Below are 27,219 nucleotides of genomic sequence, written 5' to 3'. Positions count from 1 at the left end.
CAGGGGCGGGGTGGGGTGGGGTTGGGGGGTGCGGGGGGGGGGTGTGGCTCCCCCATCGCCCGGCTCCCCCGGGGGTCCGCAGCCCACCCCGCCGCCGCCAGGCCGCCGCCGCCGCCGCCTACCTCCTCCAGCAGCGTGACGGTGTTCCTGCAGTTGTGCAGCCGCGTGGTGAAACTGGACGTGGTGGGCGAGTTGTAGTCCTCGGTGGTCTCGGCGATGAACTCGGACACGGAGATCTGGTCCGGCATCCTGCCGCGGGAGGGACGAGACACAAGCGGGGGCGGGCGTGAGTCACGGCGCAGGCTCCCGGGGCCGCCGGGCGGCTCATGAACGCCACGCGCGCAGCGCAGCCCGACCCGCCGCGGCGCCCGGCCTGGCGCGCGAGGAGCGCAGCGGAGCCGAGCCGAGCCGAGCCGAGCCGAGCCGGGCCGAGCCGAGCAGAGCCGAGCGGAGCCGAGCCGAGCCGAGCGGGCCGAGCGGCGCGGGGAGCCCTTCCAACTGCGAGCGGCGCGCGCGGAGGGGGGGGGCGCGCGCACGCGCCGGCGCAGGGGGACGCGCCTCCCGCCCGCCTGGCGCACGCAGGGGGAGGGACTGGGCGGGGCTGAGCGGGAGAGGGGCGGGGCTGGTCGGGGAGAGGGGCGGGCTATCCTGAGGGAAGGGGCGGGGCCCAGACGGCTCCGCGGCGCTCGCAAGGGGCGGGGCTGAGCGGGGAGAAGGGCGGGGCTTCCCCGAGGGGAGGGGCGGGGCCCCAGACGGCCTCCGCGGCGCTCGCAGGGGGCGGGGCTGAGCGGGGAGGGGGCGGGGGCTGAGCGGGGAAAGGGCGGGCTGAGGGGGAGATGGGCGGGGCTTCCCGAGGGGCGTGGCGGGGCTCAAGACGGCTCCGCGGCGCTCGCAGGCGGCGGCGGCGGAAGCCTGGAGCACCGGACGCGCGCTCCCGCGGCGCGGAGGGTGGGCGCGCCCGCCTTCGGGCCCGCCCTCCGCGCCAGTCACGGGAGAGACAAACGCGGAAGTGCTCTGCGCACGCGCCGGCGGCATCGTCCGCCCCCGCCCCGTCCCCGTCCGCCACGCCCCCCGCTCGCCGCCCGGCTGGTGCGCGAGCCCCCACCTCGCTGCCCGCGAGCGCGCGCGGGCCGGTGCTCGTGCCCGCGGGCTCCGGAACCGCGCCCCGTCCCTCCCGGCCCCGCCCGGCCACGCCCCGCGCGCGCACGCACACACCCAGCCGCCCCCGGAGCGGTTACTTCAGCGAGCTGGTTGGTTATGCGAGCATTTTTGCAAAAAAGGGGACCCAGAAAAAAAAAGTTGCGCGCGTTCTTTTTTAGTCCCGAGTGGGTGCAGGAAGCGAGGCCCCGAAAGCCGCCTCCTGCTGCGCGGGCCGGGCACCCGGGGACCGGGGCTCACCCCCGCTGCCCTCTGAACGCCCGTGATGATGCTCTTCGTGCAGGCGAGCCGACGGTTTCAACACGCTCTACAAAGGATTAAAGTTGAATTTTAAAGGGTTGTTTTTAAATACTTCTTCTCACCTGCCTATGTGCAGGATTTCTTTCTTTTTTTTTCTCCTCCCTAACCCTGAGGAACGGGCGAGCATCGAGAGATGCATTTCTCAGATGCAAATGCTCTTTGCTATTCATTTAGGGATGCAAGAGTATTTCTTTCTCAGCTGCAAATGCTCTTTCCTATTAAGCAGAAATCAAGTTTCTCCTGGGAAAAGTAACCGCTTCAGCCCTAGCAGATGTCTACTGGTGTTAGTCCAGAATACCCGGCTGACTTCTCACCACTGATGGATGAAGTTGGTTTTAAAAACAGCAAACAGCAAAAACCGCCTAGGCCTTGGGAAGTGTCTCAGGGTTGGCCTGCAGGAGGCCTTGAAAGCTTATTGGTCCTGAGCAGGCAAGCCTTTGGAAGGCAGGCACTGAGGCCCACCCAAGCCTGCCTAATTACCATCCAGTACGGCTAGGGGCTGTGTTCTCTGGCCCATCTGCCCACTGCTCAGGGACCCTTGGTGAAGACTTGTCTTGTGTGGGGACTGACCAGGAGAGACGGATTTCATGTCAGAAGGAAATGCTTCACCTCATAAGCTGCCAATGAATTCTGAGACCACTTCCTGCTGTCCTGGAACTTGTCCTCCACCGGAGGATCGAACAACTAACACATAAGCAATCCAGTCGTGTAGGTAGATACAGGTATGAAAACGACACGCCCTGAGAAGCCTTCTGTCAAAGGGAGCCGAAAAGATGGAGAGTGAACCACACACACAGCATCCTGTTGGCTAGGAATCTAGGCCCCTCACACGGGATGCTTCCACAGGAAGGTGGAAGATAAGGACACTCACTCGGGAGGCTGAGGTAGGTTCATGGGTGCATAGGCTGGCTTCCAGCATTGGGAAAAAGAAAACAAAACTGTTTAAAGTGTGTGCTGTTTATCTCCCTGGCTTGGCCACACTGGGTCTGCACTGTCTCCATTGAGGTTCTTACCAGTGTTCTCCAATACAGGCAACAAGTGTGTCAGCCTACTGAAGGAAGGACTTCCTAAGGAAATGAGAACAAATAAATGCTTCCATGGCAAAAGGGAGGTGTGAGAAATGCACCTTTAAAGTCATCTCTTTAAAAAAAAAAAAAAACCAACAAACAAAAAACTAGTAAAGAGGTAAAAATACACGAGAGTACCTTCTTCCCTTAATACTTTAAAAGTCTGCTTTGGGACACCTGGGAGAGTGAAGCACTTAACGGGAAACGGGCAGGAGAGGACTGGCAGCTGAAGACAGCCAGTGACTCTTGAGGGTCAACGGACGAACCCATGTGCCATGGATGCAAAATGTAGCCTTTGAAGCCTGAGCCACCCAGAAGGAAATCCTACCTCATTCCCCACAGCAAATGGAAAATTCTGTAACTTGGAACACGTATGATGACCCTTCCTAGCGTGGACTAATTAACCTCCCTCAGCCCATGCTCCCCGCAGAGCACTGAGAGAAAACCAGTGAACAAGAAGACTTCCCTCCAAGAGGACTCGTCTTCCCCTGGGCTGTCTCGCTCCCTCTCTTCCTCTGAGTTGTCCTGTACCTGTCATTTCCCCTGGGCTGGCAGCCACCCCTCCTCTATGCCTGGCATAAACAGTAAATATGAACCGTCGTCTGGAAGCTGGAATTGGTAAGTGTGTCTGTTCCCAGAGGCCTTGGATTCCACGGCTTGCTCTCCTAACACAGATACTGTCACCCCGAGTTTGGGTACCATGGCTTAAAATAAGAGGGTAGGTGTGTCAAAGTGACCACACAGAGCCTGCTCGGCTGGAGCGCGGATTTGTGCCTACACTAGACTCTGCAGATAAAAGAAAGACTGTTGGGGTAAGCTCAGCAGTGGTACATAGCCAGGGATTTCTCTCTTGACTGAAGCCACCGCAGAGCCCCAAACTGCTGCCATCTCTTGCTGTTTCACTTTCCCCGGAAGACTATGTTACGTATCTGCTCCTCCCCTGCCTCCTCCAGCCAAGAAGGGAATAGATGAACAATGAGATATTGTCCTCCGGTAAGTATATACCTCCTCAGACTGGTCTGCAATTAGAATTTCAAGGCTTCGCACTGCGACCCACCATTTCTGGGCTTCGTGGACCATAATCCTCTCTCAATTTGAAACCGTGCCCTAGTGCAAACCATCTGTACCTCCCATTTTCTCAAATACCCTGAACATCATTCCTGGATATCTGACGTAGGCAAAACTGAGAGGCTGGCTTTCTTTATAGGGAGATATCCAGAAATATACACTAGCCTCTCCAAACCCAGAAAAAAAAAATACAAAAACAGATGCACATAGACTTGGGCTTCTGTGCACTCGGCTTTATATAAACCAAGCATCATCTATGTTGTCATCGTCATAATCCCCCTCCAAGACTGTTCTTACCCCTGGGCCTCTCATTCTGCTAAGCCCTGCTCACGGTGGCAAGACAGTTGTCCTGCAAGGATGCTTCATGTCTCTTGAGTTGTGACGGCTAGCACAGTAGTAGTTTGTCCTTCTGGGAGGCAACAGTATTGCTGACCACTGTCACCTGGGAACTGAGTCTAGGTCACATTTGCAGTCACAGCCTCACTCTGACCAAATGGGCTCCGTGCAGCATGACCGACAGTGATTGGAAGATGGGTAGTCAGGGGTGCTCTCTAAACCTGAAACCCACTGCTACTCTGAGCTACAGCGTTAGCCAGTCATCGCGCTCATCGAGTCCCTCATACAGCCAACAAAGGGAAAATGCTTCGTGCTCCTGGAACTTGAGTTTGGTCACTCTGTCACTGACCTTGTTTTCCCCAAGTAAAATTAGGGTAATCAGATTGTTACTAGAAATGAGAACAGACGTGGATAAGGACGGCGACACAGAGCAAAGTCTCTTTTGAACAGCTCTTGTGTGAAGCATGATTCTAAACGCATCTCCTTTCATCCCATAACTCAGTTATCTCTAAATTAGTCACCTGGAGGGAGAAGAAGCTGAGAGGGAAGAAGGGCTACACTGTAATTTCCAGAATCTGGAGTCTCAGGTGTGGGAAAAGGTAGTCTTTGGAAGACTGGCTTTTTATTTATTTATTTATTCATTCATTTATTTATTTAGATTTTTGAGACAGGATTTCTCTGTATAGCCTTGGCTGTTGTAGACCAGGCTGGTCTTGAACTCAGAGATCTTGCCTCTGCTTCTCGAGTGCTGGGATTAAAGGCATGAGCCACTACCACCCAGCTGATTTGCTTACTCTTGTGAGAGGCCAGACCCCTTAGTGATGGTTCTGGATTTTAGAGGTAATGTCAAATAGGATGGATTCCAGTCAGAATCAGAAATGAATTGTGAGGGCCAGCATGAGATGGCTCAGGCCACCATCTCTGACAACCTGGGTTCAATACCCGGAACCCATGGTAGGAGGAGGGAATAACACCCTCAAGTTGTCTGCTCACCACACATGTACCCTGACACACGTACCCAGATCACCTCAGATCAAAAGCTCTTATAAAGAAGGATGTTCTAAGCCAGGCCACTTCTAGGGGATATAGCAAAGGATTCCATTCCCAGGGAGGAGCACTCATCTGTGGGTGGATTCCAAATGAGAATGACTTGGGCTCACGTCTCTGCCACACGACAGCTACCAGACCTTATTGAAGTGGTTTACTTCTCTGAGTCTCGGTTTCCATATTCCAAACGGGGTGGCGTGGGGGAGCAACACCATGATAGTGCCCTTCTACAAGAAGAAACCGGCTAAGGAATGCAAAGTACTTAGAAGGGCCTGAGGCAACCTAGGTAGATGCCATCTTTTAGATATTAACATGTGGAGATAAGAAATTCTGATCCTTCTTTTGAATCGTCATCGTGGCAACTTCCTATGTGATTTTGAATTCCCCAAAGCTTACCACAGAGCAAACCAACCCTGGAATACAGAATAGGACCTGAGCACCTGTCCTCGGCCAGGTACTGCCCTAGTGGCACCTATGCAGCCCCTGAAACCACCCCTTTGTCTTGAGGCACAGCCACCACAGTAACCTGAGCTGAGACACCATGAACTCCCGTTGCTAGTTCACAACACTGAGCCTGGCAGACTTGCAACATGGGTCTCTTTACTGTATGGAGCTGTACAGAGCTGCCGACACAGGCAACACGGAAGCTTCCATATGCATTTCACTTGTTAACGTGTGGATTTGTTTTCTGCCGGCTGAAAGAAATACTACAGAAAGGGAAAGCCCTCTCAGGGCAAGAGTGATGTCTCTGATGCCACGTGTTATTCTATTAGGCTCATGTTACTCTCCTCTCCGAGAAATAAAGGCTGTTTTCTTCGTGTGCTTTGTACAAGTGCTTCCCAAGTGCGCTCATACAATTTCACGTGCTATTTTTTTTAAAAAGCCTGTTCTAGTCCCTATTGTACCTCATTTAATTTAAATACATCACATAAAACCACTAGGGTGTTCTCAGTAAGAAGGGAACATAGTTTGTTTGGAGACACAAAAGCCCTTCTATTACATCTGGCTCCTACTGTTCCCTCTAAAGGAGTTAGGAGGGGAAAGGTATGCAGAATGCTGGGATCCCAGAAAGCTCACAGTCTGAATATCAAGTGAGTGAACTCAGGGCCCTATTTCTGCTCTGTCCTATAAAAGAAGAATAGCAGTCAATAAGCTAGGTGGTAGTGGCCAATAAGCCGGGCAGTGGTGGCACACACCTTTGATCCCAACACTCAGGAGGCAGAGACAGGTGGATCTCTGTGAGTTCGAGGCCAGCCTGATCTACAAAGCTACACGGAGAAACCCTGCCTCAAAAAACCCAAACCAAAACGAAACAAAAAAAAGTAACAATCAATAACTGAGATGCTCATTATACACCTTGGGCTGCTGGGTCGTTGTCGACATGACCTCACTTAAGACTCACAGCAACTATATACAGTGGGTATGAGGTTATCCCCAACTGACATGCAGGGAAACTGAAGCTCAAAGGTTACCCTAATGGGCTGTGAAACAGGACAGTGTCATGTCCTGCTGTCTAGTCAGTGTTCTGCAAGCTCAACAGAGAGACCAGAGCCAGTGAAAGGTCCCAAAGCCCCAGATAACTCTCCTACCGCACGTCTTTTTCCCTCTTCTGTGAGTCCAGTTTTAAATGCAAGCTTGACTGGTGTTGGATCAGTCCCCTGGCTCTACTGGTTGGGGATTAAACTGCATATGGATATTCTCAATAACAGAGTTCTCCCTCTGTCATAAACCACAGAGCGATACCAGCACAGTTCCAACAGACTTCAGATTCAGGCAGACACAGCCAACTGTGAACTTCCCACAGCGACAGTGGCTCTGTCTATGTCAAGGTTTGGCTGAGAACTCGGCCTCCTACTGAGTTCCCTGCACTACCAAGTTCCCAGGGGCACTCGGGAGCCTTGGCCATTTCTGTCTCACCCAAATCCTTCAAGACAGAGAGGCAGAAGGCTTCTGGCGCTGTGGGCTTTGTAGCATATAAGCACAGTCTCCCAAAACCCTCACAAGAACCTAGAGAGCTGTAAGAACTGGAGACACACAGTCTGTTCAAGGTTAACAGGTACTATATTGAGCTATGCTATTCAGTCTGTCTGACTCCAAACCCTGAAGGCTTTTCTTTCCCTACAGAAGGCTCTGTCTAGTACAGGTCCCTGCAGGCTCCCCATAAGTGTGTTTCAAACTGTACTGGTGCCTCTTTTTATGAGATCCATCATTTCCAATATAAGCAAAACAACCTTCGGAGAAGGAAAATTGTGGTGTTTTATAGGATTCCTAAAAACCTGCGATCTACAGAAGTCTGGGATTTTAAGTCTCATTTTGTTTCTGCAAAAGAAACATGTCCCTGAAAAAACGGTGCACCACTTACTTAGACGGGAGCCAGGTTTCTCTTTCTCTTGGATGAACTGGTTTCATTTTAAAGTTAGCTGATCACACTTAATCATGCCCATGTCTGTGCTATCTCAAGACAGAACACACCTCTTTTACGGGCCCCTTTTCAAATATTTTTTATTTCTCCAGTCACTCCGTGAACTCCTTGAGAAGGCAGAGGTGGGACACCCACTCACGTTAGAGCACCCACACCCCAGACGCTTACAAATTATTTCCTGGAGGGCTGGAAGGACGGATGACAACAGCTGAATGAAGGAACAAGAAAATGTTGGCAAGGGAGGGGTGTGAGAAGACTTGGGACAGGAGAAATGCAGAGAGTAGAGTTGTTTCCACCATCTATCACACATACAGCAGGTGCCAGAGAGGATTTACAGGGTAATGGGCTTTCCAATACTTTCATTTTCCAGACAAGGCAACCATTTTCCAAGCCTGCAGGTGACTGGCCCAGTATTTCCTGGCAGATGTATGGGAACTGGGGCCTGGTACCCTGTCTCCCAAGAGTTTCCCACGTCTCCATCTTTCCCAGTTCCATGTCTAAGGAGGGGCAACAGATCCTGTGGGAAGAAGCCCCCATTTTCTAGTGCAGAATGCTAATCAGAGCATCAAAGTGACCAGGAATGCCTGTAAATGGATTCTGCTATTAATAACTGTAATGAAGACCGGGGTTATAGAGCAGACGTAGGTTCTTGCGTACACCATGTAAGGCTGCGAATTTGAAAGTAGGAAACACACATGCATGCGTGTATTCACGAACACAGACCGTACGGGTACAAAAGAGGCACAGCATCACTGTAATTTGAAGCAGAACTCTAAGCGACAGCGCTCACCTCCTGTTTTCATTCTCTTCCCAATCTTAGTGCCTCTACCGCCCTTTTCTTTCCTGCTCTCCAAAGCCGCCAATATGTAAGTCCACCCGAGCTGCCCTTCCTTATCAGCTGCCATACCCCGAGTGACCTTTTCATAATCACACTCCCCCTTCTCCCATCCCAAGGTGGCCCTCCGACACACACAGAGCACAGGTCCCCTTTCCCCTTTGCTCTTGTGCTCAGTGCCCAGTGTGGTCATTTCCAAAGAAGACCTCACTGCCTCCCAAGTCCCCCCGTACATTTTCCAGTGGGTGTGGTGGTATTAGGTTGAATCCCCGTAGGCTCACTTCTGCCCCACTATTCTCCAACGGTCCCTAGTCTTTCCACTGTGCGACCTGGATTCAGATTGCATGGGTTCAGTGCCAACTGCAGCTTCATAGGACTTGTTACCTCAGGCAAGAGACTTCGTTCCAAATTTTTAACCTTTAAACAGAGGATTTTGACAAGAGGTCTTTTGTAAGTGTGCTGGAAGGTTTAAACAAGATTGTCCTCACAAGGTGCTCAGAGCTGTCCCTGATACTTGCTATCATTACAGAAGTTCTCAATAGGTACTAAGTTAGACTGTTCAAGGGTTAAAAGCACGCATAAGACAGACGCTGACATCAAGAGGTTCTGTGGACACAGAGACTAATTAAGGAACTGTTCAAACACACTCAAAAAAGTCCATTTTAAAATGTGACCTAAGTCCAGGCAAAGGTGACTTAGATTTCTAACAGTCTGATTCACCCAAAACCCAGTTAGACACCATCCATGAGGGGTGTGTGTGTGTGTGTGTGTGTGTGTGTGTGTGTGTGTGTGTGTGTGTGCAGACTACCTGTGTGACTGTGGGCATTCATATCACAGTACACATGTAGAGTTCAGAGAACAACATCTGAGAGTCTACCCTAACCTTCTTGTGTTGACATCTTGCTTGCACAAATAAAGCCTGTCTGAAGATAAGAGAATGAAGCTTTCCACTAGCTAACCATAGAGGTCTGAAGCCGTCTACACCTTCCACCTTGTTTGAGTCAGGGTCTCCCTTGTTTCTGTGTAGGTGCTGATGATTGTGGCCCCTGAGCTTCTGGGCGGGTCAATTCTCTTGTCACCACCCCTCCCATCTTGGGGCAGGAGCACTGGGACTGCAGATGCATAACGCCACACCCAGCTGTTGGCCTGGGCTCTGGGACCTGAGCCAGGTACACATGACAAGCACCTTTATCCACTGAGCCATTTCGCTACCTGAGACCTAGTTTTTTTTTTTTTTTTTTTTTTTTTCCTGAAACATAACTCAAGAAGAAACAACTCAGTAACTGGCAACACAGAGATGTTTACCAACCATGTAGAATGCCAGGGAGGCTGGCTCCTTTCTCTTAGCCAAAACTTTTCACCTCCTTTGGCCTTTTTCTTCCTCTGTGGTGGAAACCTGGGGCAGATGCTTTTTGAGGTCCCTACGGCCATAACATCCCAGAACTCGGTGATTTTTCTTAATAGCATGTGATGACTAAGCCTAAAAATCAGGATGCCACCGGCTGTGTTTCATGGACTCCTGAGAAACCGAGAGCTGCCGGAAGTCCATCAGTCCTGGGCGGCAGGTCTTTCTCAGGGATGCTTTCTATTAGTTAGTTTCTCATTATTGTTTTCCAGGAATATGACTTTACCTAAGGCATATCTGAGCCCCCCAGAAAATGACCTGTATCATATCAGAAATGGTAGCAGTCTTGTGAAATGTAGGGCATTACTTCATCTGGAAAAGGAAAATTGCCCACACCCACCACAGAGATTTATTAGCATATGTTACTGGTTAGCAACTTTCACAGACATGAACATTCCAGATCACACTAGGGGTGCTAATTAAAAAAAAAAAAACAACTTTCTAATTGTTAGCAAACCCTTTGACAGGTGCATCTAGCTTCAGTTCTATATATTTTTAAATTTTATAAGGCTTTGTGTTTTCTTTTTATTAGTCTTTTTGTTCTGGCCTTAGAGGTGGAGAAATATATATATATATATATATATATATATATAATATATATATCTGTGTAAGACTTCTGGGGGTGGGCTTGTGTGTATATACGCAAGTTTGCATGTATGCTCTGGAAGAGTGTAAGCACATGTTTGGGGGGTGGGCAGACATATGCATAGAGGCCCCCAGTTAACCTTGAACCCAGTTCCTTGGCAACTATCCACTTTAGTTTTGAAACAGCTTGGCCTGGAACTCACTGATCTGGCTAGACTGGGTGAGCAGCAAGCCCCAAGGAGCCTCCTCCTGCTTTGCCTTTTCTAGTCCTGGATTACAAGCACACACCATCACACCTAGCCTTTACACACGTTCTGAGGGCTGGACTCAGACATCCATGTTTGCACAGCCAACTCCCTAGCCCTAAACTCGCTGTCTTAATAGATATGCAGAGGCCTTGCTGTTGAATGATTCCAGAGGCTGATTTCAATCTCTTAGGGTGTGGTGTGTGTGTGTGTGTGTGTGTGTGTGTGTGTGTGTGTGTGTGTGTAAACAGCTTTTTCTCCAATGTTTGGGTTTAAGTACTTTTATTTACCCTCAACTAATTTTAGCCCCTTAAAATTACCAGCACTTCAGACCAAGCTTTAGAACAAGCTTACGTTCTCCGTCTTGCTCTAGCTATACCCTTTGCTTTTAAGCATCGCCTCTCTCTAGTCCCATGTGATTCAACAGGCCTTCCCCACCAAAAATCTCCCTATAAGCAGCTTCCATCTGAAACTAGAAAAGGACCTGATCCATGCGGGCTTCAAGAAAACAGCTGTAAGTCACATCTCTGGCAATGGTATATAAACTCTCATCACCCCCAACAAAAAGACAAACAACTAACTTCAAAACAGGCCAAGGAGTCGGATAGACATTGCTCCAGATAGACAGTAACCACAAGGAGATGTCCCACGCATGTAACAAGGGCACTGCAGATCAGAACCACGTCGGCCCCCCCTCACCAGGATGGCCACAGTCAGAAAGAGAGAGAGTCACAGTGCTGCTGAGGAGGAGAAGCTGGGACTAACACACTTTGCTGGGACATGAGTTGACATGGCTTGGGAGCAACCTGGAATACGTTACCACATGACTCAGCAATCACATTCTGAATGGACCCAACGATGTACACACGCCCTAAATCCAAGTGCTCAGCCACTACAGCAACAGTGCCCTACTGAGTATGTCAGGGAGGACTGGCTACATAACCTCTATCTGGACTTCCTTTCTTCAGTAGACTCCAGTTTGATCCAAGGAAGTGGCAGAGTCAGCAAAAAGACGTAATGTCCCAGCCTCTCTCGTGGCTGCTATGACTACCTAGCCAGTGAGAGATAAGTGTAAGTGTTATGTAGGACTTGGGGGAAAGCGCCTTTTTTTTTTTTGGTTTTTCGAAACAGGGTTTCTCTGTGGCTTTGGAGGCTGTCCTAGTAGCTCTTGTAGACCAGGCTGGTCTCGAACTCACAGAGATCCACCTGCCTCTGCCTCCCGAGTGCTGGGATTAAAGGTGTGCACCACCAACACCCGGCGGAAAGCGCCTTTTTAAAAGAGCTATACTTCAGAGTGTTCTTATCTAGAATACACAAAGAACTATTAGAATTAAACACCAAAGTGCCGCTTTGGCAGCACATATACTAAAATTGGAACGATACAGAGAAGATTAGCATGGCCCCTGCGCAAGGATGACATGCAAATTCGTGAAGCATTCCATACTTTTGTCGTGTAATTCAATCGTGTTTGTAACTCAAATAAAAAATAATAATCCTTTAAAAAAATCAAAAAAAATTCAGAATAGCATGCTCAAGTAATTCAATTGTTCTTTAACTAAAATGCTAGACAATTTTAGACATTTCAGAGATTAAAATACTGTGCATTTTATAATAAAATTCAAGTAACCATCTGTATCTATGTCAATAAAAATTATGATATTTCATTTGTGACATGTAGATAGGATAGGTTAATTATAATAAAAAAAAAAAGCATTAAACACCAAAGGGCAACTGACAATCAGTAAATGAGCCAATGAACTATTCTTAAAAGAAACAACACAAATGCCCAACACACACACACACACACACACACACACACACACACACACCCCTCTCGACACCCTTACTCATCAGGGGAGCGCAAACTAAAACACTGTGCAATTCCAGCTCAGAGCTCACGGCAGCCTGAAAGTTTGTCATCGAGAAAACAGCAAGTGCTGCTGAGGATCCGGCAAAGAGGAACATATCTGAACAGCTAGGAGTGTAAACTAGTGCAGCCACTGTAGAGATTGCTGTGGATTTCTGAAAGGATGGAAACTAGAGGTGCCGGGTGACCCATCTGTACTGAATACCCATGTGTACCACAGAGATACCTGCTCATCCCGCTCATCAAAACGTGTTCACTGCTGCTCCGGTCACCGTAGCAAGACAACGGAACCAGTTTAGAGAGCTGGCAACAGATAGTCGGATCATGAAAATGTGGTGCACTGACCCAGTGAAACATTGCTGTAAAGACAACTAACGCTGGGAATCTGTGGGAGAGCGGAGAAGTATTAGAGCCAGGAGCTTACTAAATTATGTATCTCAAACTCATAATGACAAATACCCCACGTTCTCTCTCATACGAAGGGCCTCACGTTAAACGCTTCTATTTATGTGGATGTGGATATGAGTGTAGACTATGAAACTAGAAAGGGGACCATGAAGGGTACTGAGGAAGTGGGGGGGGGTGGGCAACAGAACACATTTAGCAAGAGAGTGAAGGAACCGGCTTCCCTTTTGGCAGCCATAACGGCCGAACATGTGCTTCTATGACCTTGACCTAGTCACTAGAAAGTCAGATGCCTGTCTCGTGACAAGGAGCCAATCAGAAGTCAGCTGGTGGCGCTATGCTTTACGACCCTGGGTGTGCTTTACGGACTAGCGCACAGCAATGACGTGGAGAGCATAGCAACCACCCTGGGAGGGCCTGTGGGCCATAACAACCAGTTGACCAATCAACACAGGGCAAGCCCTCCAAGCCTGGAGGCACACCAATCGTGAGCCTGTGCGTACCCCTAGACACTCCCCTTACGCTGCCCTATAAGATCTTTTGGGAGCCCGTAGGAGCCGTCTTTTCTAGCTGTCCGCCATGGCGGGTGGGTGAAAGACACGAGCTAACATGGGGTTAGCTCGTTAAATTACAATAAAGCCTCGTGCAGTTTGCAGCAAGCTCTCGAATCTGCCTGGTGATTGGGGTGACCGCGAACCTGGCCTGGGACCCCGGATACTTGAGTTTTTGGGGGTCTAACAAGAGCAGAGAGGAAGACACTGAAGTGGGGGATCCCATCCCATAGGGACACCTAAGCCTTTGTATGGGGATTAACATTTTTTTCTGGCTCTCTCTTTTTTTTAGAGCTACTTTGGTTGGAGGAGGAAGCTCATCATCCCTGTTTCCTCTGTCATATACTGTCTGTAATGCCAATGTGACCGCTGACACTTTGGTAGCCATTTTAGATCATGAGGCAATAGGCCCAGGGAGCAGAACCAGAGAAACAGAAAAGTCTGATTTCTGACAACCACGGGGATACTACCTGGCCTTGGATTCTCTTCATACTGCCCTGGCTTGGTGCTGGGCACTCGGGTGTGTGTGTGTGTGTGTGTGTGTGTGTGTGTGTGTGTGTGTGTGTGTGTGTTATCTAATTCTACTGTTATTTGGGTCTTGGTTTACATCCAGTTGAAAAGTAATCCTAATTTATAAGGTAGGCTAAGCACATGCTGAGTCAAACAAGAATTCATGGAAGCAGCTCATCTTCAAAGGAGTTAGATTAAAATTGTTCTACCATAGTCATTTTTCCGGTGTGTCCTCTACAGTTGAGATTTTATATCGGAGGCCTTGGAATTCTACTAGGTTATTTTGAAGGCACTCACCAAGGCCTATTTTGTGGAGTTACAGAATTGCTGAAAAGACTGGTCTCAATTCACCATGCACACACATTACATTTTGTATGCACTTAAATTCCATCTTAGCAATTGCTTCAGCAAACCAGCCTCAGAGGAGCCAGTGAGCTCCCACAGAGCCGTGCTCTGAAGAAGCAAATGTATTTACATGACCTTTGCACTGTTCGTTAAAGGAGCGGAGGCAGGGCTGATTCCAAACACAGTAAGATGATTAAGCTCAAAGACTTCTATGCTTTAAAAATCAATGTTGTCCCAGCCTTTCCAGTACAATCAGGTCAGAGCCCAGAAAAACAGCAGCAGTTTTCTCATGGCTGAAATAGATAGGATCCTAACACGGTTATTTGTTTAGCTGTTTACTTATGGCCCTGTGCTATTTATCAGTTGGTGTGTTATTTATAATCCAGAAACAGGCCGATGGGGTATTAATAGGTCAAGAACAGCTTTGCCTTGTTTGCCTTCTTTAGAATTCAAGCCACAGTGAGGTAAGTGAGGATGAAGTGTTTGGAGAAAGGGTGGACCTTTGCATACAGATCCCCCATCCCCTGTGGTGTGTGTGTGTGTGTGTGTGTGTGTGTGTGTGTGTGTGTGGGTGGGTGGGTGGGTGCATCCCCAATTGTGTGCATATTCCTGGCAGCTGTCTGAGAGAAGGAATTCTAACCAAATGACCTCATCCTGTTTCCAGATCTTGGGTAGAATGTTTAATCTCTGCTTGTAGGACGGTGGCACACCAGTGGGAGCACAGTCTCCCCGTCTAGAACATAGGAACCAGGAAGAAAATCGCACAGGTCCCTAGGCAGCAAATTCATTTCTATCAAGTTCACATGCTCAGGGAGACCTACGTGCTTTAAAGAAGAAGAACCAAGTCCATGGCTGTCATCACATGTACATCCGTCCCTCAGGTGTCCCCAGTTCTCCCTCTCTCTTACTTATCAGATGGCGGTGATCTCCACCACCTGATTTGGAGTCACCAATGAGACATACCTCTGGGTGTATGAGTGCATTTCTAGAGAGACTTAATTGAGGAGAGAAAACCCACCCTGAATGTGGATGGCATTAGCCCCTGGGCTCTCCTGGACCGACCCAGGAAAAAGCTAACCCAGCACAAGCATTCGCCACTGAGCTCCCCAACTCCCATGTGACCAGTTCTGCAGAGATGGAGGTAGGAGGCTCTGTGGTGCTGGCTTGCCAGCCAGCTGCAAAGACAGCTGGCTCTGTTCTCCTTGTCATGATGGGACTGCACCTTCAAACCTGACCCAAGATGAACTCTTCCTTCCTTAAGTTCCCATCACCAGCAACAAAGTAACTAATGCCCTGACAAAAGTTTAGTTTCCTTTCACCAGCAACAAAGTAACTAATGCCCTGACAAAAGTTTAGTTTCCTTTCACCAGCAACAAAGTAACTAACGCCCTGACAAAAGTTTGGTTTGTGGGATTTTAGATTTTCAGCAGCAATCATTCTGTGAATGATAAGAAGTAGCTACAATGAAGAAAAATTACCAGCCGCAAACAAGGTGACGCTACAACAAAAAATTCTGAACACATGGGCATGCTCATGAGGGCAGCCCACTCTACTCATCAAATCCTAGTAGACGGCAAGTCTTTGTGATTTATAAAGAAGGGCCTGAGCTGTGATGAGAAGGTTAGGGTGCCATGCTACATGTAGGCCTTTTAGAACTAAGAATAGCACACAATAGATAGGGGCTACTGAGAGATTGCCTGACACAGAGCACATGGATCAATTTGGTCAAGATATGAATTCATCATTGTTAAAATGTGGTTAATGACACCAAGGCACACATTCAACAAGAGGTGTGTGTGATGAGGCTCATAACAATACTTTGAGCATGTGCCCAAGCACACATATGCTTAACACACACACACACACACACACACACACACACACACACACACAGAGAGAGAGAGAGAGAAGAGAGAGAGAGAGAGAGAGAGAGGGAAGAGCCTGCAGCTTCAGTATGAAAACTCTCTAAAGACTCTGTGGTTGGCACAGTTACATATTTCTACTCTAGGTTTTGTGTTCCAGACTCCCTGTGGTTCCGATTTTTACACATTTTATGTATGTCTTTCAAGTATATTTAAATAAGATAATTTGCCCTGTTTTCTGAACAATGAATCCACAGATTCACACAAGAGTGATGGGGATGGGGGGAAAATCTCTCTCTCTCTCTCTCTCTCTCTCTCTCTCTCTCTCTCTCTCTCTTTTATTCTAAAGCCATACCAAAGTATTCTAGCAAGAAAACAGCCTCATACCCCAAGACACTACCTGACCTAAGTACCTTGAACTGTCAGGCCTATGCTGAAGTTGACTTGATTCTAGCAGGTATCCATTTACAATAATGGCCAACTCCTACCGCCTAGTCTTCAGTTGAGAGATGCTACTAATGCAGGAAGGAAACCGATGTGCTTGGTTCATCTAGCAAGAAAAGGACTCTTTCCAGCATCTCTCATTTCATCCTCTGCTCAGCCCGGTTGGGAAGGAGAGGCAGTCTCAAGGGGTTGAGCCGGTCATCCTCAGCCAGCAACCAAGCACTTGTGTCCACATTGGAAACCATTTCTGGCATCATATTCAATGCTGCCTCAGCCATTGAGCAACTGAATCAAGGAAGAGGTGATGAAGCAGATCTGGAACAGACTGGATCTGAGCAGCACCCTGTATTCTAGTGAAAAACCCCAGATCTTCCCATTGTGAACAGTGAAACTGCCAAATCAAAATCCCACAGCATACATCCAGCCCCCTCCCCCGCCCCCCCCTGCTTCAGAATGCATTTAGCCAGGACCCTGCTTTCCGCTGAGAAGTGATATTGTTTTGTATAATCACTTCTCAACATGTTTTTCTACCTGTTGCATTTAATGAGTTGCATTGCTACCCAGGAAGCCAGTGAAGTCCTTCAGTGCTTGATTGGTGCTGGAGAAGTAGAATAGCCATTAAAGCCAGGACAAGCACAGTCTAATTCTGTGCCTAGTAATTAGGTCTGACCACCCAACCCTAGGAATTCAAAGTGCAGCATGCTTCCTGACATATTTTCATGCAAAGAAGATAACAGCTACAGCCGGCGGTGGTGGCACACGCCTTTAATCCCAGCACTCGGGAGGCAGAGGCAGGTCAGCCTGGTCTACAAGAGCTAGTTCCAAGACAGCCTCCAAAGCCACAGAGAAACCCTGTCTCGAAAAACAAAAACAGAAACAAAACAAAAAGGATAACAGCTACAAATGAGGTAACGCCAGTGACAGTCGTATAACTGTTCAGAGCATCCATCTACAAAGTCCCCTTCCAAAACCTACACCTCAGCTTCAAAACCCGAATCACGCCAGCTGCTTTGTCCCTCTCCCAACTGCAGTCACTTGCTCATTTCCTACCTGAGCAATATAGTGGTCTCAAAGGACCTCAGGCGATGCCAAGCATGGTTTATGCTTATTGACTTGTATTCAGTCTCAGGGCTGGCCCCTGGGCCATAATGCACTCTCTCTGATTAACAATCTACTGGTTACTGCAGAAATAGACCATTAACTCAGAGACCATAGAGAGTCAACTGGAAAGAGAGACCTCAAGGTACCAGACTGTGGCCAAGGGTGGAAGAGCAGAAGAGGGAGGAGGAAAAGGATGGCAGGAAAGGGTGTCTTAGTTTTCTGTTACTGTATCAAAAACACCATGACCAAGGCAACCTACAAAAACCAAGTGTTTAATTGGGTTTACAATTTCAGAGGGATAGCGTCCATGATGGTGGAGAAAAGTCATGGTGGCAGAACAGCTGAGAGCTCACATCTTGATCTGTATACAAGAAGCAGAGAGCACACTGGGAATGGCAGGAGTGTTGGAAACCTCAAAGCCTGCCCTCAGTGACACGCCCCCTCCAACAAGGCCACACCTCCTATCCCTTCCTAAACAGTTCTATCGTCTAGGGACCAAGTATTCAAACGTAGGAGCCTATGGGGGCATTCTCATTCGTACCATCACGGGGGGGGGGTGCATTTAAGAAAAGTGGGAAGTGAGTCAGTCTGCACTGAAGGATTTTCTAGATGCTGAATGAAAGCCACAGGCAGGGTCAGAAAGAGCATGCAAGACTGACAACCAGAGTTGCATTTTTGGAATCTGCAGTAGAGAGAATGAATCAACTCTAGAAAGTTGTCTTCTGACCTCTGTACTCAGGCCATGGTGTACACACACACACACACACACACACACACACACACACACACACACACGTATGTAACACATATGTGTATGTACACACATATGGCAGGGGGAATAACCGGCAGGCAAGGGTTCCTATTGATATTAATCAGAGGGAAAGGACACTCCCACTAACTTCTCAGAGCTTTCCCTGTTAAACTTTCTTCCATTCTTACTCCATCTTGTGAGAACTATAACATGGTCCCCAGCCAACAGATGAGGAAATTTAAGTATAAAAAGGTTAATAAAATGTTTCTGTCCTTAAAGTGTCTGTGATGAGAAAGAAAAAAAAAAGTTGGGTGGTGATGGCACACGCCTTTAATCCCAGCACTCTGGGGAAGGGACGGAGGTAAGCGGATCTTTGTGAGTTCGAGACCAGCATAGTCTACAGAGTGAGTTCTGGGACAGCCAGGGCTGTTACACAAAGAAACCCTGTCTCAAAAAAGCAAAGAAAAAAAAAGTATCTGTGATGTCATAGCCATGTCAATTTTTCTTCGTCATCGTCTATATAGAAAAATAGACGGCATAAGATACTCATTTCTATCTAGCAGGTACGTGCTACCCCACCCACCTTCATTCACCAAGTTTTTGAAAAAGGAATGATCATTAATTAGGAATTTCTTATTTCCAGTTAGTTTTTCAGCCAGCAAATGTGGGATCACAGATATAAACATTACCCTTGCGACTGGAGACATGTCCACACGTCTGGGCTGGGTTGGGAAAGGCAGGGCTTCCTAGCGGCATCACCCAGGCCTACACAGGACAGCACAGTGGATACCACACTACAGCTGGCTTCCCAGTCTTTATCTGAGGAACTCAGGCAAAGGCTGCCGGATGAGGCTCAGTGAAGTCAGAGACTGCGGCTGTTGCTTGCAGACTGTGCAAGCCCAGCACGGCATCTACCTACTTGCTTCTTAAATTAAAGAAGAGAAGGAGGAAGAAGAGGAGGAGAAAGAGGAGGAGGAAGTGGAGGAGGAGGAAGCCTTGTTTTCCACATTCAATAGAACGAGTGGTTATAAAGTTTCCTGAGCACCACTGAAAAGACTAGGACAGGCTGAGAGTTGGATTGTGCCAGCATCTTCCCCATGAGCACGGCACAGAGAGACAGGTACCCACATCCAAACCAAGAACCCCCACCAGCATGCCCATGGGTGAGCAACACGCAGACCCCGTGGACTGTTGTCTGTCCATTTCCTAAAGCCGGTTGCCTCCCCATTTTTTACCCAAACCCTGCCCACCTGTTGGTCTCAGCACGGCATGCTACAGGTGTCAAAGCTAAAGACAGGAAAAAGCCCAAGCTGTTCAGCAGCCAATGAGTCAGAGCAGGTACTCTCTACCCTTCCAGGTCACTGGTTCTTCAGCTTTTCCTTCAGTGCAGACTTGTGACATGCTAACACATGAATAGAGGAAGAACATTCCAGGAGGCTTGTCTTCCTGTGCTCTGCAGGATCTAGCCTTACGGATGCTGTCTGAGGACCCTACCCGCACAACCTCTCTAGGTCCCATTTCCCAGAGCTACCTCCTCCCTCTTGAGACATCCACAGGGCTAGGGATGCCCCCATTCTCTTTTACGGCGTCTCTGTCTCCTGCCCGCTCCCTTCCTGTATCCAATTCTTCTCAGTCATTCCTATCTTGAGTGTGCCATCTGTTTCCTGCTGGGACCCTGACTGATACCAGGAGGCAGCCCCATAAACAGACAATTATGGTAAAATGTAGTACAATAAAAGGCAATATTGCTCTCAGCGACCTAAGAATGCTGGAGGCTGATTGCAGAAGTGTACGCCTTGGTACCAGGACTTGCTGTCTTTGTTAACCTCTTTAAGCTTCACTTAAAGAGAAACAAGGTTACTGGAGTGCCTTCATAACAGTCTAAGGGGCAAGGCGAAAACGCACGCAGGGCATCTGGCACCAAGAGGAGGCCTGTATCAATGTTAGAAAACACCCAGCAGGAAACCTTCCCTTAAGAGAGGGTGCCCCACACATGTCTGTCAAGTCACTGGAATGCCAGGAGAATTAGGGACATGGGACACAGGGAAAGAAACAAGAGCAGAGGGCACTAGAATACAGGAGTACACCCAACAGTTGATGCCACGCTGCCTTCAGAAGGAAGTAGCTGGCCCTTGACTAGCTCCCATCGCCTAGAATTAGCTATGCATGCATTTAGGTGCACTGCAGGGATGAGTGCAGAGGGAAATGCACATCTGATATGAGGTGCAGACAGGGGATTGTGAGGACAGCAGAGGGCCAAGGAGGACGATGGGAAGAGGCCAGAGGTTAGGCAGGGGCATTGGGGGAGGCCTTGACTATTGTTGTAAAGAAGCATGTCTCTGTTCTTTTAGCCAGGGGAGTGTTTAAGTTGGCAGTGGGCACAGACAAGTTTGATGCTGCAATGATTCAGCGTGGCTCTGGCTGGGGTACAACACGAATACAATGGGAATGTTCTGCACGTTTGCTGATGAGCGGATTCATACCAGCAATTCCGCATACCAAGATCTGTCCACCTCCCTGCTTCCTTCCATCTTTCCAATACCCATGCGAACTTAGACAATGGCGTGATGCCGACAACTCAGCAGGCACTGATCTTTCCATGAGGTCTCATCCATTATCACTAACAATTGAGATGCTATAATAAAAGATATCTCTCTCTCTCTCTCTCTCTCTCTCTCCATACATATATGGAGAGAGAGAGAGAGCTTTTGTCTCTCATTCCTGTCTTATGTATCTCAAAACCCATGGAATCCTGAGTGATGAGTGGCTTTCTTGTGTTGATAAGGGGAATCGCCGGAGAGCAGAATTCTTCCAGGGCAGGCTCCAGGAGGCTCTGTCCATCTTTCCTGCACTAGTCACTTTAACACTGATGTGACCAAAATTCCTGACAGACACAATCCAAGGCAGGAAGGGTTTATTTTCACTTACTGATTCACAGGGCCTAATCCATGGTCATATGGCCCCGTGTGCTTGGACAGAACATCAGGGCAGATGACTCAGGTCTGGTTCCCAGAACCTACAAAGTAGCTCATAACTATCTACAACTCCAGTTCCAGGGACCCTGATGGGGGATGTCCTTCTGTATGCTGTGAATATATGTTTCTCTTATTGGCTGATGAATAAAGCTGTTTCAGCCAATGGACAGGCAGGATGTAGCCAGGCAGGAAGCATAGGTGGGGCTACTAGGCAAGGAGAATGCTGGGAAGAGGAAGACAGAGATTGAGTCTCAGGGAGAGATGCCATGTAGCTACCAGGAAGATAGGACACCCGGGCATTCTCCAGCAAGCCAAGACCATGTGGAGATACACAGATTAATAGAAATGGGTTAATAATTAAGAGAGAGCTAGCCAATAAGAAGCCTGAGCCATCAGCCAAACAGTTTATAATTAATATACTCTGTGTGTTTATTTGGGACTAAATGGCTGCGGGATCAGGTGGGACAGAAACTTCTGTCAAAAGGATCCAATTCCCACATCTGGTTTCTGCACGTGGCAGGCAGCACACATAGTTCATATACATACATGGAGGTGAAACACTTGTCTTAGTTAAGGTCGCAATTTCTATGGTGAAACAACATGACCAAAACTTGGGGAGAAAAGGGTCTGTCTTAGTTAGGGTTTCTATTGCTGTGAAGAGACACCGTGACCATGGCAACTCTTATAAAGGAAAAACCATCAGTCACCAATTAAGAAAATGCCCTACAGCTGCATGTTGTGGAGACATTTTCTCAGTCGAGGCTCCCTCCACTCTGATGACTCTAGCTTGCCTCAAGTTGACATAAAACTATCCAGCACAATACCCAGCTATATAAAGTAAAATAAACAAATCTTCAAAACAGAGAGGGGGGAGGGTGGGAGAATTAGAGTGAACTTCATTCAGTGTGCCTGTTTGCTTTAGAAAATTGGAGAACTACCTGGTATAAAAAGATAAATAATTAAAAACTCACAAAAAAAACTTCACATATTGGGAGTTAAGCATAGTCATTTTTAGAAAAAAAATAAAGGCTTGGCACCCATAAAAGCTCTATTCCATTGTACATGGGGAAGGAACAGTCCCTGACCTATTCCTGCTGAGAGACATTTCCTGAGCCCAATGACCTGGCTAATCCAAGAGGACTATACTCTCCTCAGCAGCTCTGCCCTGCTGACTCAACTTCTGACTCAAGTATGCTCCTGGGTGTGTGCACAAGAGAGAGACACACCTCAAAGCTGACACAATCATTGTTGCTGCTCTTTGTCCTCGGGCTCAGAGGTCCAGAGACCAAAGAAGACTAGCCAAGGAATCAGTTGTTATGCTCACCCCATCCCCATGCCCTAAACATGGGTAACCAGCCTGTGCACAGTAATATGTTGGAATTGATAACCCCCCTTCTCCTCTACTGAACACTTGTTTCCTGAACATAAGGCTAGGACTGGGTCCACCAGAAGCACAGCCCGGGACAAGGCTCTGAGTACAAGAACATATTTGGAGTTGATCCCAAGTAGACAACAGGAGACAAAGGAAGGAAGGAAGCCAGTCTTGAATTTATTAAGGAGCATAGTAGAGAGAAGGCAACCAGATATCACCCTGCTGGAGGCCTTGGAAAATGCTATGAAGCACATCTCAGAGTAGGCTCTCCAAGGACGAGGAGGCTGGAGAACTTACTTTCCCACTCTAGTCCCTAGTGGGCTAAGGGTTGCTCCTGGGCAGTTACCTCCATGGACCCCTGACCTGGACCATGAGCAGCACAAGGTCACCAAGAAGATCTCTTGGGGAGAGTAGCTGTGGAAATCTCAGATACAAGGAGCAATGAGGGTGGTCCAAGTTTAGCACCTGGTATCCAAGGACTCTACCCACCAAAGTACTGGATCTCAAGTAGGAATGTGGGCTAGTCCAGAGGTAGCTGTAACCAAACAAGTAAACAACAACAACAACAACAAAAAGGAAACAAAAGTAACTCGGGGTGCCCCCAGGACAGTACTGGGAGCAGCGATGGCATTCAGATGACGTTCAACTCCCAGAAGCCACAGGAGGAAAGTCAAAAGAAGCAGGTAAGATTACTTCTAATAATAGGTCATCTAATCAAAATGGTATCACATGCCCATGTTATCAGTGTGACATGTCTGCATGTGTTCTGTCATGTCAACTCTTGGGAACGAATAGATTTTATACTCACATATCAGGCCAGACAAGGCACACTTCAAGTTCTGAACAGGCATGTGTGGCATCGGGTGACCGTGAAAGAAGACTCAACAGTGTCAACCTGAAGCTCTCAGAAGAAAATCCAAGCCCCACCTGGGGTCAACCTCTGGCCTCAGTTTCCAAGCCTCTGACTTTTGTGACATCACAGCCCTGGTTTTTGTCACTTCTGGATCACACACACCTGGGGCATTTGCACATGCCACCCCCCAGAATACCCTGCACCCAGATCTCTGCAAACTGGCCCCATTATCCTTCAGCTGTGACTCCACGCGGTCCCTCCTTCCCGTCCCATTTCGGATCATTGCCCTGGCTTGTTTTCTTCAGTTACACGCCACCAAAAATTATCTTGTTCTTTCACGTCATTTATTGATTGTCCTGTCTTTCTTACTGTGCATCCCCAGCCTCCGCAGCAATGCCTGGCAAAATAGCAGGTGCTTCATAAATATTTGCTGAATAAATGAATAAGCAAGTAACGGCTCCCGGAGAACGCGGCAGAGAGGGCCCATCAAACCAATTCTGACGGCAACACCATGAGCGAGTCTCACTGGTATTCCATCACATGGGGCTTCTGCCCAGTAGAGGCTCGCTCAGAAATGGAAACGCGGTGACAACAAGGAAATGGGGCTGGAGGAGAGAGGAAGTGGCTGCTTTAGCCAGAGAGAACTTCAGAGAGGAACCAAGTTTCAGAGGATGGGCGAGTGTGCGCTAGGTAGAGGAGGGACATGCATTGTAAAGGCACAGGCAGAGAAGGGCGTGGTCAACCCACATCACCAGCTTCCCCAATCGGCTAACCACCCGCCGCAGAAGGGCTCGCAAGGCTCTTTAGTCATTCTTCTGTATAGAAACAGCATTGCCCGTTCAGTCTGGTCCATAATCCATTTCTTCCCCAGCATGGTAGGTAGATTGCTCACTTCTCAGACGCCTCCTCACATGGGCTCTAAAAGCTGAGAGCTGAGCATGATAGCCAGTTAAGCCTGAGACTCCTCTGTTTCCCACACCTTCTGTGAGGAAAACAAAAAAGTAAATAAATTTTAAAAAGACACTTCTGTCAACACTCTGGAAATGAGGAGGCTGGGAACATCAACCCATCAGAAGCCAACGTGAGGAACTGGCCTGCTTGAGAATGGAGCCAGCAGAACACAGGGCAGAGCACAAAGGACCTACTATGTGCCAAACGCGTCTTTGAAGTGGTTGACTTGCAGCCCCATTCGGGATTTATTATGAATCCTGGATGATCAATCAGAGCTCACAGGAAGCAGTTTGTTCAAGGTCACACAGCACAGAAGGGGCTGGAGAATTTTCCTGATAGGCAGGTAGGTAACCTCGAGAAGGGGAAAGGGACAAGATCTCCTAAACAAATTGGGTGCAATGGAGGAGGGGGAAGAGAGCTAGGAGAATGAGAAGGGGAGAAGAGGAGGGGTGAGGAGGACATGAGGGAGCAGAAAGTTTGAGTCAGGGGAAGAATAGAAGCCAAAGGAGGAACCAGTATCCAATGACTCCAATGGTAACCCTGCATCCAGGACAATCTGAAGCCAGCATCTACCTGAGAGACAGCCAATGGCTACAGAACAGCACCACCACCCATCTCCCTGCAAGGTGAAAGAACCCTCCCACAGCCCCTCAGCAGTTGGGTACCACAGGCAAAACCCAGATCTCCAGACATAGCTACTTTCCCTGCTTGCAGCTCAGAGTGAAGACCACCCTTTGTGACAGGACCATGAATGCTCCTGTTTGAACCCCGAGACCGGGAAGCCGGGGTCCTTTGGAGTTAAACATGCTCGTGTGTGACGAGTCAACACTTCATCCTTTGCTTATAGCCGCCGATAATCATAGCCCTTCAGCCTGCAGCAAGACAGACATGGAGACAAGATGGAAGGACCTCAAGCCACCAGCAGGGAAGGGCTTCTCTGATGAGGATAAACACTAAAGGCTTTCCCCTCTGCACCAGGCAGACCTGCCCTTAGCAAGCAGCAATGACCACTGTTCAGATACAGCATCAAAGTTATCAGTGTTGCTATGGAATCTATAGCCTATTGCAGACAAGTGCTTGCCTTAGGTTATAATTCCTGTCTCCCAGCTACTACTCAGAGAACCGTAGTTCTTAGCAGAGTGGAACAAACAGGACACAGGAAGTTGGGTGTGAATTACAGAGAGGGTGGTGCCTCTTACTGTCTGGGGAAACCTGGGCAGGTCAGGTGTCTCCGAATGACTCTCCATGGCCTAAGCACCCATTCATTACAAGCAAAGAACAAGTGGTACTGGCTCTGAATGTATTCACCGCAGTAAGCAGGGCGGATGATGCCCCGCCCTTCCAAGGGTCATAATGTAGTGAGACAGAGACAGGAGGTGAATGGTGAGAGCAAGATGGTGCCAGATACGCACGCACACACGCTGGGAGTTTCTGTGAGGCTTGATGGAGCCATACAAAGCAAAGAGCACAGCCGCTGGGTGTTCTTGCTAAAGGTCTGCATCCAAGAAGGCCCAGGAATGGAGAGAAGAAGCTTTAATAAACCAAGAACTCTGTTCAGGCTGAAGCACAGATAAACACAGAGGCTAGTGATGGAGACACCCAGAGGCACAGGCAGGGCAGACATTGGAACTGAGGGTTTAGCGGGGGACATGGGAAGGACTTCCTTAGTGCTCAGTGCCTGCCTGTGGAAACATGAATCCTGCCCCTTGGATCTACAGCTTGTCACATCAAACTCCTGTCCACTCTCACCAACACGGTGCCAGACATGAAGGGGCAGAGAACTTAACCCACACTTTAGAGGAGCCTGGTGAAAATGATAGGTCCAAATTCTGTCTTTGAGCCCATGCAATTGATGGAACACAAGAGCTCCAGTGGGCATGGGTAGCAGCCCTGGCCTCTGACCATGTGTACCTGTCCACTGGAGCAGTCCCTGAGGGGACCAGAGCTATCCTCCACCGATGGACATATGTGTGGTTATTCAAAGATCCAAGCAGACTCCTGAACGCAAGCTGAATAAACCCTAACACCCGTGCCCAGGACTTGTTCTTTTCATATATTCCAAGTTCCCTCCCATGGGGGAAGCCATCCCTCCCTATTGTTCCTATGAGAGGGACCTTCAACCTCTCCCGCAGCTCTGAGAATGGTCAGGTGACACAGGCATGTCCTATTAGAATCTCCCATCATCTGGCCCCTAGCGATGTGATGAAGAAAGCAGAGCATGTGACCCAAATCGGGGAAACCAACTGAAGGAGTCTAAGAGAGCTCCTGGAAAGCAGCGCTCTGTCTTCTGGGATTGCTAGCCCGGCAGCTGTAAGGCAGTTACTTCTGGAAGTCCCGACATGGAAAACCAGAGAATTAAGCCATCACTGTTTTGTGGTCTCGGGGGAGGCTGTGGGGACCGTTACTGGGTGTGTTCTGACTGGCACAAGTAGGTTACAGGGTTAGGCTACCCCCGATTTCCGGCCTCCCTCTCTGCTTCCTGGTCCACCACGATGTGAACAGCTCCATTACCTACTGCCTCTATGGTGGATTACGGCTCTAGCATACCCTCCCTGCCATGACTGACCTCAATTCCCGACACCGTAAACTGACCTGTTTATTCCAGGTACCGTGGGCACAGTGACACAAAAATAACCAATGCCATGATGAAGGGGAAGAGACTTGGTGGTGAAGCAGAAAGAAAAGAGAGAGCAAACCCTGGGATGCAATGGCTGCAGGGGCTAAGTTTTACCCTTAACTCTCACACAGACAACGAAATCCCTTC

At 48.6% G+C, this 27,219-nt stretch overlaps 1 protein-coding gene and 1 pseudogene across 7 annotated transcripts in view; one reads left to right on the top strand and one right to left on the bottom strand.

Moving 5' to 3' along the window:
* Asap1 (ArfGAP with SH3 domain, ankyrin repeat and PH domain 1) overlaps nucleotides 1–27,219 on the bottom strand; it is a 282,890-nt gene that overhangs the window by 209,004 nt on the left and 46,667 nt on the right. For 2 of the 7 annotated variants that reach the window (XM_035449605.1, XM_027431677.2), the window contains exons 1-2: nucleotides 12,562–12,582; nucleotides 123–249 (exon numbers count right to left, since the gene is read on the bottom strand). The exons of 1 other annotated variant lie outside the window; for it this stretch is intronic. In XM_035449605.1, coding sequence (XP_035305496.1) covers nucleotides 123–249; nucleotides 12,562–12,578 — 144 coding nt within the window. In that variant the 5' untranslated portion in view covers nucleotides 12,579–12,582. Of the gene's footprint in view, nucleotides 1–122; nucleotides 339–12,561; nucleotides 12,721–27,219 lie in introns of those variants that run through there. 4 more of the 7 variants (XM_035449607.1, XM_027431675.2, XM_027431674.2 and 1 more) reach the window with 4 other exon arrangements.
* Nucleotides 11,811–11,916, top strand: LOC113832151 (annotated as a pseudogene).

Source organism: Cricetulus griseus, chromosome 10 (genome assembly GCF_003668045.3).
Source record: "Cricetulus griseus strain 17A/GY chromosome 10, alternate assembly CriGri-PICRH-1.0, whole genome shotgun sequence".
Taxonomy (NCBI): domain Eukaryota; kingdom Metazoa; phylum Chordata; class Mammalia; order Rodentia; family Cricetidae; genus Cricetulus; species Cricetulus griseus.
The sequence above is the reverse complement of the archived record's forward strand: the minus strand, read 5'-3'. Positions and strand labels throughout refer to the sequence as shown.